Consider the following 12,249-nt stretch of genomic DNA (forward strand, 5'->3'; position numbering starts at 1 on the left):
TCACAGTGCCAAGCCTGACAATATTCCAGAAGCATTTGGATGATGCCCTCAGACATGGTGTGAATGTTGGGGTTGTCCTATACAGGGACAGGAGTTGGACTCGATGATCCTTGTGGGTCCCTTCCCACTCGCAACATTCTATGATTCCAGAACGGGAATTTTCTGTTTCCCCTCTACTCTGCTCTTGTCAGGCCCCACCTGGAGTCCTGTGTCCAGTTCTAGAATCCCCAACATAAGAAGGATACGGAGCTGTTGGAGTGGGTCGAGAGGAGGGCTGTGAAGGTGATGAGAGGGCTGGAGCACCTCCTGTGTGAGGACAGGCTGAGAGAACTGGGGTTGTTCAGCCTGGAGAAGGCTCTGAAGAAACCTTAGAGCAGCTTCCAGTACCTGAAGGGGCTACAGGAAATCTGGGGAGGGGCTGCTCACAAAGGCTTGTGGTGATAGGATGAGGGGCAATGGGTATAAACTGGAGAGGGGCAGATTTAGACTAGATGTAAGAAGTTTCTTCACGATGACAGCGATGAGGCACAGGCACAGGCTGCCCAGGGAAGCTGTGGCTGCCCCATCCCTGGAGGTGTTCAAGGGCAGCTTGGATAGCACCAGCCTGGTCTGGCGGGAGGCGCCCCCGCCCAGGGCAGCGGGGTTGGAGCCGGATGACGTTCGCGGTCCCTTCCCCCCAGGCCCCTCCCGTGGCTCCGCTCCTCCCGGCGCGCGGGGGCGCTGTCGGGTCCCCTCCTCGCGCCGCCGCGGCGGCTCCCGGCGCGCGCCGTTAAAATGGCGCCTTAGGCGGCGGGCGCGGGCGGGAGGCGTCGCTGCTGAGCGGGATCGGAGCGGCGGGGGGGCGCGTCCTCCCCGCCTCCGCCGTGACCCCCATCTTCTCCGCTCCCGCCCGCCCTCCTTCCCTCCCTCCCGCCCCGGGCGGCCATGGCGACCCCGGACCAAAAATCACCCAACGTTTTGCTGCAGAACCTCTGCTGCCGCATCCTGGGCAAGAGCGAAGGTACCGGCTTCCCCCCCCCCCCCCGCCCTCCCGCGCCAGCGCCATTCCCCGCGCTGGGGAAAGGACTGACGGAGAGGCAGGGATGGGGGGGCGAGGGAAAGGGGATGGGGAGAGGAGAGACGGGGGTATTGAGGGGCCAAGAGGCGGGGGTATGAGGGGGGAAGGGACGGGAATGTTGGAGGGGAAGAGGCAGGGATATTGGGGAGGAAGGAGACGGGGATATTGGGGGGGAAATAGACGGGGATATGGGGGGAAGAGAGAGGGATGTTGTGGGGGGCAAGAGAGAGGGATGTTGTAGGGGAGGCAAGAGAGAGGGATGTTGTAGGGGGGCAAGAGAGGGGGGTGTTGTGGGGGGGCAAGAGAGAGGGATGTTGTGGGGGGGCAAGAGAGAGGGATGTTGTGGGGGGGCAAGAGAGAGGGATGCTGGAGGGCAGGGAAAAAGGGAAGTTTGAGGGGGGAAAGAGGGATGTTGGGGGGCGCAGAAGAGACAGGCATGTTGGGGTGACTGATTAGACAGGCATGTTGGGGGGGGAGAGACAGGGTGTTGCGGGGGTAAGAGAAGAATTGAGAGGCTGCCCCAGGGAGGGGGTGTTGGGGGCTGGGGAGGATGCCAGACCAAACTGAGGGGCATCCCCTTGCCCTGGTGAGGTTTGCAGCCCAGCTACTCTGATCAGGTCAGGGAGACTTGGGGCTGGAGGGCTTCAGAGCCTCACCTCCCACTGTGTGACTGGTGAAAAGGGGGCTGGTGGGCATGTTGGGGCTTTTCAGCCTTTCTTTGATGTCTGCTTGACACGAGCCATGGGCATCTGGTAGGTCCTCTACAGGTCCTCTGTGTCGTGATGCTGCTGTGGTTCTCCAGCAAGGGAATGCATCTCTTGGGTGTTTGCATAAGTTTGTCTGTTGCGATCAAGGCAAAGAATGTTTTAGTACTAAAAGACTGTTTTGAGTAAGCATTTGGGAGGGTGAGAAGGAAGAGGTGCATCTGCTGAATCTCCTTTTTTAGTTGCTCTGTTTATAAGCGTTGCTCACCCAAAAAATTAATGCCATAGCTTTTGTTTTGTCTATTTACTTGTATGAGGGGTGTTTTTCTCCCTTACTAGTAGTGGCTCTAAAGACTTTTATGTGTTCTTTTATTCTACGCCACTCTCTTCTGATAAGTTGCTCAGGATTAGCTTTAGATATTTCCATGATAGTGGCAAATTATTTAGAGTATTGACCTGTTGTGAAGAAGTGAGTTCAGACTGACTAAAACATGGCCTGTAAGTGAATTACTTATAAGAAGTTTGCAGATGACACCAAATTGGACGGCAGTATTGATCTGCTTGAGGGCAGGGAGGCTCTGCAGAGGGACCTGGACAGTCTGAATCGATGGGCTGGGATCAGTTGTATGAGATTCAGCAAAGCCAAGTGCCGGATTCTGCACTTGGATCACAACAACCCCCTGTAGTGCTACAGACTTGGGTAAGAGTGGTTGCAAAGCTACGTGGCAGAAAAGGATCTGTGAGTGCTGGTCGACACCTGGCTGAACGCAAGCCAGCAGTGTGCCCAGGTGGCCAAGAAGGCCAACAGCACCCTGGCTTAAATCAGAAATAGCGTGGTCAGCAGGAGGAAGGAAATGATTGTCCCCTTGTACTTGACACTAGTAAGGCTGCACCTCAAATACTGTGTTCAATTTTGGGCCCCTAACTACAGGAAAGATGCTGAGGTGCTGGAGCTTGACCAGAGAAGGGCAACAAAGCTGGTGAAGGGTCTGGAGAACAAGTCTTATGAGGAGGGGCTGACGGTGCTGGGATTGTTTGTTGTGGAGAAGAGGTTGAGAGGAGACCTTACCACTGTCTACAGCTACCTGAAAGGAGGTTTTAGAAAGGTGGGTGCTGGTCTCTTCTCCCAGGTGAGAAGTGATAGGACTAGAGGAAATGGCCTTCAGTTGCACCAGGGGAGGTTTAGATGGTTGTTAGAAAACATAACTGAAAGAGTGATGAAGTGTTGGAACAGGCTGCCCAGGGAAGTGTTGGAGTCTGCTTCCTTGGAGGTGTTCAAAAAACTTGTAGACATGGCACTGTAGGACATGGTTTAGTAGGCATGGTCGTGTTGGACTGGATGGTCTTTTCTGACCTTAATGATTCTATACTGGTATCTTAGAAGTCCAGAAAATGAGTGACAGAGTGCAAATATACTTGTGTGTGTCTCTCAAATGTTGTTTGGAGATGGGTCCTCATGGTCTCACACCATCCTTGTCTCTGAATATGAAAGACACAGGTTTAATGGGTAAACTGTTGATGAGGATGAGGAACTGGCTGGATGACCACATCCAAAGAGTTGCAGTGAATGCTGAAATAGAGATGAGTGACAAATGGTATCCTTCACGAGTCTGTATTGAGACTGATGTTGGTCAATATCTTTATTAATGACATAGTGAGATTAAGTATGCCCTCAGCAAGTTTGCAGGTGATGCCAAGAGAGAGTAGAGTGGGTCCAGAGGAGGCCACAAAAATAATCAGAGGGGTGGAACACCTCTCCTCCAAAGAAAGGCTGAGAGAGTTGGGGTTGTTCAACCTGGGGAACAGAAGGCTCCAGGGAAACCTTATGGCAGCCCTTCAAGACTGAAAGGAGGCTTGCAAGAATGACAGAAAGAGACTTTTTTACCGAGGCCTTAAGTGACAAGACAAGGGGTAATTGTTTTAAATGGAATGAGAGTAGATTTAGATTGGATATAAGAGAATTTTATATGACGATAGTGGTGAGAAACAGGAACAGGTTTCCCAGGGAAGTTGTGGATGCTCCCTCCCTGGAAGTGTTCATGCCAGGCTGGTCTAGCGGAGGGTGTCCTTGCCCATAGCAGGGGGGTTGTACTAAGTGGTCTTTGAAGATCCCTTCCAGTCCAAACCATTTTGCGATTCCCTGATTCATGTGAGAAGCTTGAAAGAGGTGGGTGTAAGTTGAAATGTCTTTGTCTTCACTGATACAGAGACTACTTCACAGAAACATTGTATTGGTGAGTGATCTTGAGGGTCTTTTCTACCCTGTATAATTCTCTGATCAGCAGTTGATTGCTGTATTTTGTTTTATTTTTCCAAAATCCTTTGCCTCACCATTGCATGCCTAAGCCTTCTGCAAGGCCATGAATTTCCCATTTCCAAAATTGTCAGTCTGTGTTACATAATCTCAGTTACTAAATTCTGTGACAGGAGTTCCTGCTGTGAGGTTGTATCAGGATGTGGAAATTTCTGCTCTCCCCCTATCTCCCTCAAATCAGTGGTAGCTTCTAGACTGTCCAATAGCTCTTGTGTCTTTATGTAACTGTTTTTTTTAGCAACTGGTTTAATTGTGTATTAAATGGTATTTCACTCCTGCCTACCATTCTAAGATGCTATTGTAGTTTTACTTCTAAAGCTGTTTCTTGCTTTTAGCATCCCTTGGAAACCTTTTCTAATACAATTGGTATAGCTCTTACTTAACAGCACTTCAAATATTTTGCTACTAGAAATCTCAGTTATTGTGCTAGTTCTGCTTCCAAAAAGCAAAAATAATGAACAAGAAATTGAAAAAAGAATTGTCTTCCTTTATTGCAGTAATGGAGGTCTCTATGAGTACCTTATTTCTGTATTGCCTAATTTTGTTTTCTTCATGACTCTCTTAGATTTGAGAGGCTGCAGTTTAAACTGAATCTATGCTTGTTTCTTGATGTCTTATTTAGGTCTGTGACATTTGTAAAACTTAAATAGAGCATGAGAAGAGACCTCTGTCTTTATCATGAGGGTATGAGTATTGAGGAGAGATGGCTCACTTCTGCCAATTTTGGATCTAGCCTTCTTTTTGACAGCATAGTTTCTCTATATCTGTCTCTTCTAGCTTCTAGCTTCAATAGTAAGTTTATATACAAGCAGTATGTGTGAAAACATGGTAAAGGACTCTGATTTTTGTTATTTTTCAAATAAATGTTGAATCTATTTCTATATGCTGGGTTTCTACTCTGGTAAGTGAAATCTCTTGTCTGTGTATGTAACTAATGAAAGGGGAAATTTTTCCTCAAGTCATAGTAAGCTGCTGCATGCAGCCTGTAGCCTGCTATATCCGTAAAGGCTGTAAAACCTTCTATGTGTTCTTTTCTTCTTCCATGCCCCTGTATTCTGACAAGTCACTCCTGGTTAACTTTAGATGTTTCCATGACAGTACCTAACAATTTATTCACGTGGTGTGGGTTGTTTGCCACATTTATTAGTATCACCCTTATTTTTGTGCATGTGGCATAAAAATTAGTTAGCGCCTTTACACTAACGCACGAAGCTTGGATAACAAGCAAGAGGAGCTGGAAGCTACCGTGCTACTAGAAAGCTATGATCTAGTTGCCATCGTGGAAATGTAGTGGGATGAATCTTGTGACTGGAGTGCGGCTATTGATGGCTACAGGCTGTTCAGAAGGGACAGACCGGGGAGGAGGGGTGGAGGTGTTGCTCTCTATCTCAGCAACAGGATAGAATGTGAAGAGCTATCGTTGAAGAGTAGCCATGAACAGATTGAGAGCTTGTGGGTCAGAATTGAAGACAGAGGCACCAATGGGAATCTTGTAGTTGGTGTATACTACAGGCCACACGATCAAGGGGAACCAACTGATGAAGTCTTCTTCCTCCAGCTACAGGAGGCTTCACTATTGCAAGCTCTCATCCTACTTGGGGACTTCAACTACCCTGGCATATGCTGTAAAAGTAACACGGCAAGCTGTAGGCAATCCAGGAGACTCCTGGAATGCATTGAGGATAACTTCTTAGTCGAACTTATAGAGACCCCCACCCAAGGAGATGCAATACTGGACCTTAAGGTCACCAATACAAGCGAACTCATCAGTGATATTAAGATTGGAGGCAGCCTGGGCTGCAGTAATCGTCCACTGGTGGAGTTCAAGGTCCAGAGGGGTATGGGACAGGGGAGGAGTATAGTCAGGACACTAAATTTCAGGAAAGCAGAATTCCAGCTCTTCAAGGAGTTACTTAGTAGGATCCTCTGGGATGTGGTCCTCCGAGACAAGGGAGTGGGACAGAGCAGGAAAATATTCAAGGATGCTCTCCATAAAGCGCAAGAGCACTCAGTCCCTGTATGTAGAAAATCAGACGGGGAAGGGAAGAGACTGGTATGACTGAGTCAAGACCTGTTGTTTAAACTAAAGAAGAAGAGGGAACTGCACAGGCAGTGCAAGTAGGGACAGGTAATCTGGGATATGTATATGGATGCTGCCCGGTTGTGTAGGGATAGGGTCAGGAGGGCCAAGGCACAGCTGGAGCTAAGCCTGGCAAGGGAAGTAAAGACTACCAAGAAGGGCGTCTACAGGTATGTCAACCGAAAGAGGAAGGTCAAGGAGAATGTACCCCCGCTGATGGTTGGGAATGGTGACCTTGTATGAACAGACGAGGAGAAGGCTGATGTACTTAACAACTTGTTTTGCCTCAGTCTTCACCGATAGCTGCTCTCCTCACCCCTCCTGGGTCATGGGACAGCAAGATGGTGATGGGGGGGGGATAAACCCTCTCCCATAGTAGATGAGGATCAGGTTCGTGACCACCTGAGGAACCTGAACATATGTAAGTCTATGGAACCTGACGAGGTGCATCCACTCTCCATCATATTTGAAAAGTCGTGGCAGTCAGGAGGAGGCCCTGGTGACTGGAAGAAGGGTAACGTCGTGCCCATTTTTAGAAAGGGCAGAAAAGATGACCCTGAGAACTACTGACCTGTCAGCCTCACCTCTGTGCCTGGGAAGATCATGGAACAGAGCCTCCTAGAAGCTGTGCTGAAGCACATGGAGGTGATTAATGGCAGCCAGCACGGCTTCACCAGGGGCAAATCCGGTATGACCAACTTAGTGGCTTTTTATGATGAGGTAACTGCAGCAGTGGACATGGGTAAACTGACAGATGTGATCTATCTAGACTTCTGTAAAGCCTTTGACACAGTCTCACACAACATCTTCCTCTCTAAATTGGAGAGATATGGATTTGATGGGTGGACTGTATGGTGGATAAGAAACTGTTTGGATGGTTGTATTCAGAGAGTAGTGGTCAATGGTTCAAGGTCCAGATGGAGATCTGTGGCTAGTGCTGTCCCTAAGGGGTCCGTACTGGGACTAGTGCTGTCAATGATATTGACAGTGAGATCGAGTGCACCCTCAGCACATCTGAATGGTGCAGTTGCCACACTGGAAGGACGGAATGTGATCCAGAGAGACCTGGACAGGCTGGAAAAGTGGGCCTGGGAGAACCTCATGAGGTTCAACAAGGCCAAGTGCAAGGTCCTATACTTGAGTTGGGGCAATCCCCAATTTCAGTACATAGTGATGGATGATGTGATTGAGAGTTGCCCTACAAGAGGAGGACTTGGGGGTGCTGGTCGATGAGAAGCTTGACATGAGCTGGCAGTGTGTGCTCGCAGCCCAGAAGGTCTCCTGGAGTACATCATGATTTTCATGAGGGTTTTTTTTTTTTTTCCCCCTTATCTGTGAATTCTAGCACTTGCACAGGATTTCATGTTTCTCTCTGGGCGGTGAATTTAGTTTCTTTGTCAAAAAGCTTCTTTTCTTAGTTGTCTTTCACAAACCTCCTGGTAGTCTTAGAGACTCTGTAACTGCCATAGACGCTTATCCGTTGTCAGAACCCTCAGTGACTCCAATGGAATCAAATGGTATTGCTGTAAATACTCAAGCTACATCCGATTGGTTTTGAATCCTAAGAACATTTTTGTGTGCTGAAGTACTTAGGGAGGTACGTATGATCTAGAGAGTAGTATTTCAGTCTTCAGAGAGCAGTTTGCTACCTGAAGCTCTAAACTGCTGTAATAGATCTTAAAATTTCATGGTAAGAGGAAAACACTGAGTTCATTCAAAAAGTGATACGGAGCTTTTTTTTACTGATACTGATAATCAAAACAAATGCAAGTTGACAAGATAGGCAAAAATGCACAGTGAGGTAAAGTTAAGAGAGAAGATTTTAGGACCTGCTTGCTGATTGGGACATTCCTCACATCTGTATACTGACAGTACAACAGAGCCTGCAGTATTAACAGAATTAAAGAACAGTTATGTTTCCTTTGCTGTGCTTTGAAATTTGTGGACAACTTCTACATAAGGAAAGACATGGGAGTCTGTGTGGTTTGGGTTTTGTTTTGTGGGTTTGTTGATTTTTTTTCCCCTTGTAGGAGAGGAATGTGGAGACTGGAAAGATGGTTAATTAAAACAAACTTAAAATGCTTCAAATAAAAACTTGCATGAACGGAATACTTTTTACGTTTGTTTTATAGTTTGTTTTTACTGTTAGTATTTCTTCTGAAAGAAATGAACTTAAACCAGAGGTTTAAGGTAGTTGACTAAAGCAGGAGACTGATACAAAATATTTATTTTCAATATACTTCTTAAGTGGGCTGGTCCTAAAACTGTGTGTATCAAGCACAGCATTATTTACAGGAACACACAGTAAGTTCTGCTTACAATGTGTGAATTGCCTTCAAAATGATGTAATAACACTTAATGGCGCTCTAGACTGATATTTTAGTTATCAGTGTATATGACATCATATTAGTGCCATTGTTTTTCTTTCAGGGCAATAATTTGTACTGATGTGGAACTTCTGATATAATTAAAACAGAGTAGATACAGCAGCATTATTACGTTGACAGACAAACACAATATCTGCTCATGGTACATGAGCGAAAGTTCTCAGGTTCTACAGCTGTTTTTCCAAGCTTACTTTTGCAATAGTAGCACCTGCATCCAGGTAGTTTGCAGCAGTGGTTATTAGCTGGTGCCACCCCTTAATCATTAAATGCAGTTTAGAGTGTAATTGTTTTACGATAATTTTGCATCTGCATTTAAGCAAACCTGTTGTCTAGGGTGACAGCTGGCTGAAAGGAGAGATAGCTGAGAGAGTTTGCTTATCTTTCAAGTCTTTCAGAAAAGGAAGTGATTACTGTTCGGTTTAGATAAGCTTTCTTTAGAATTATTTAGAAATTATGCTTACAGACAAATTAAAATAACGAAACATCTTCTTTCCAGGAAACAAGGTCTCTCACAATCATAGGATGATTTGAGTTGGAAGAGACCTTAAAGATGATTCAGTTCCAACCCCCCTGCCATGGACAGGGGTACCTCCCACTGGATCAGGTTGCTTAAGGCTTCATCCATCATGGCCTTGAACACCTCCAGGGATGGGACTTCTATGACTTCTCTGGGCAACCTGGTCCAGTGTCTCACCACCCCACAGTAAAAGATTTCTTCCTAATATGTAATTTAAATCTGCCTCGTTTCATCTTAAAACCATTTCAACTTGTCCTTGCACTGCATTTCTGGCACTGCACATCTCTATGTCTGGAAACACGGTTTCAGTTGCTACTTAAGGCTTTCAAGACTTTTTTTGTTCCTCTGGGATCTTCAGTAAACTTCTGCCTGATGGCGTTGAGATTGTAGAGTGAATTCAGTTCACTTCCTAAAATTATAGATAGCATTAGAAGCTTCTTTTTAGCAAAATACTTGCAGAATTTCAGCATTTTCTCTGAAACACTGACTTCTTGCAAGTATATTGGCCAATTGTCTCTTTGTCTCTTGAACTTTTCCTTTAAACTTTTATCTTTCGTCTTATTTCTCCTTGCTTTCTTTACAACCAAGTGCTCCCTGTGCACTCTGCTTTCCATGTGCTGCAGTTGTGTTTTCTGTGGCTTTAAAACGGTATTATCTGCCTTTTGAAGTATTTCAGTTTTCATAAAGCATTGTTTGTAGGAACATTTAAATGGCTACATGGAGTATAAATCTTGGAATTACTGGTAGATTGCTGTGCTCAAAGTAGAGGGGTTTAAGATTTGGGGTTTTTTGTTTCACAAGCACTGTTTCTTGGTTCAGCTGTGTGGCTTCCTACCAGTATCATCAATGTGTATGTATTTGTGTGTTGGTGAAGGGATATAGTCCAAGGGGGAGTGGCTGTTTTTATCTGCATTCACTGCTTGAATCAGACCTCTGGAACGCAAGTCATGATCAATGATGTTGTCCACTCTTGCCCCTCAAAGAGCTGCATCAATGTCTTGCACTTCGTGTAGAACTTGCTGTGGCATAATAGTGTCATGCAGTCATGGCTTTTGATGAAGAAGAATCACAGAATCACTAGGTTGGAAAAGACCCACAGGATCACTGAGTTCTACCATTCCTATCAATCACTGAACCATGCCCCTGAGCACCTCATCCACCCGTCTTTTAAACACCTCCAAGGAGGGTGACTCAACCACCTCTCTGGGCAGCCTGTTCCAGTGCCCAATGACACTTTCTGTGAAAAATTTTTTTCTGACGTCCAGCCTGAACCTCCCCTGGTGAAGCTTGAGGCCATTTCCTCTTGTCCTGTCCCCTGTCACTTGGGAGAAGAGGCCAGCTCCCTGCTCTCCACAACCTTCTTTGAGGTAGTTATAGGGAGCAGTAAGGTCTCCCCTCAGCCTCCTCTTCTCCAGGCTGAACAATCCCAGCTCCCTCAGCCGCTCTTCCGAAGACTTGTTTTCTAGCTCCCTCACCGGCTTCGTTGCTCTTCTCTGGACTCACTCCAGAGCCTCAACATTCTTCTTGTAGTGAGGGGCCCAGAACTGAACACAGTATTCAAGGAGTGGTCTCACCAGTGCAGAATACAGAGGGAGAATAACCTCCCTGGACCTGCTGCTCACACTGTTTCTGATACAAGCCATGGAACAGGGCTGGACCCAGCACTGAGCCCTGGAGAACACCACTTGTAACTGGATGTGCGCACAGATAGGTAAGTGGCTGTGTGTTTTAAGCCCCTCTGCTGTCATAATGCCTGTTCTTTGCGGAGGGCAGCCATTAAATGTGTCTTTTAGTTCTGAACTGTAAATCTTATTTTACTGACATATATTCGTATTAAGTTATGTTTAATCACTTTAGGTACTGAAGTTATTTTACAGACTTATAAGAAATAATCTGCTCAAGAAATTCCCACAGCAGGGACTTTTGTTTGTAAAAGAAAAGCTGGACTTGATATGAATAAAACATGAAAATCTGAATAAAATATTGTATAAACCAGCCTTGCTGCTATGCCTTTGAATTGCCAGTGCAAATCTGTATGCAGAGCAGATAGTTTTGTTCAATATTGTTGGTAGTGTTACAGATTTATTAGTCAGAAGTTTTTGAATGGAATTGCAGTCTTTCAATTAGGAATCTTCCTCAAATGCCTTGTTATGGCAGTATAGAAAAGACTATACTAAGTTGCTGTGCCTTAACTAGTCTTGCTATGGTTGGTGTTGAAATAGAAGGTTATTCTGGAAGGTTATGTAACTTTCTTGAACCCACCCTACTACAGAGAAAACCCCTGTTACTTACTATTAATAATGTGTCTGTTCTGGTTTTTCTTAGATTAAGAACTTACCTTTACATTTTCAATGTGTCTGTTAAACTTTGACACGTGTTTTTTATCACTGTCTTGTTTACAGTCTTCTGTTGTACCAAGAGCTTGAAGCAAAGCTAGTCTGTTAAAAGCTGTAATCAGAGGCATGTTGGAAAACACACAAATGGCTAAGTCCATGATTTCTTCTGTTATTTTGAGGTAAAGCCCTATTCCAATGTCATCAACCAAAAAACCACCCAGCTTGTGGCAATGAATAGCCCTTTTTCCGATTCACTTTTGGAGAAATGAAGTTCCTTGCTTTTTGTGGATAATCAGTGGTGGACTTTATTATTTAATATAGATACATGTTATGACTGATAACATATTTTGGTATCAACCCTTGATCCTTCTCCTGACTTTAGTTCATCTAAGATTCTTGACCTGGAACTTGTTTTGCAATTTTATTTTGAATTCGTAGCCCTTGCTGAGAATTACTAGAAAAGCCTAGGTCTTGTGTAACTGCTGCTAGATACACAGTGAAAGAATTAAGAAAAGATAAAACTAACTACTGTTTGAGCTTTTTAAGCCAGCATTTGACTTTAATTGGCTGTGCACAATACTTTTAGAAATCTTGAATTGTTCTGTAATGACACGTTATATTTAATAATTAGTTAGAAACAACTAACTCTTCCCACCTCATTCATCAGTTCAGTTTAAGCTGTCAATAGTTGAACTATTTAATTATTTTATATTTGTATTTTCAAGACCTTATTGCAAATGAAAGGCTGATTTGTCTAGCAGTAGAACTATCCTTTCTGGAAGGCATTTAAGTAATGCAGATTTGTGATCCTAGAGCAGTCTAGATACTGGCATTTTCTTCCCTCAAAGTAGATA

The 12,249-nt window shown here is 45.0% G+C and overlaps 1 protein-coding gene across 1 annotated transcript in view; it reads left to right on the forward strand.

Moving 5' to 3' along the window:
- The first annotated feature begins 874 nt into the window (after positions 1-874).
- Positions 875-12,249, forward strand: part of TUBGCP3 (tubulin gamma complex component 3) — a 51,129-nt gene continuing 39,754 nt past the window's right edge. The window contains exon 1 of the mRNA XM_069878152.1: positions 875-1,000. Within this exon, the coding sequence (XP_069734253.1) occupies positions 925-1,000 (76 nt within the window). The 5' untranslated portion in view covers positions 875-924. The remainder of the gene's footprint in view (positions 1,001-12,249) is intronic.

The sequence above is a fragment of the Phaenicophaeus curvirostris genome, chromosome 1, assembly GCF_032191515.1.
Source record: "Phaenicophaeus curvirostris isolate KB17595 chromosome 1, BPBGC_Pcur_1.0, whole genome shotgun sequence".
NCBI lineage: Eukaryota > Metazoa > Chordata > Aves > Cuculiformes > Cuculidae > Phaenicophaeus > Phaenicophaeus curvirostris.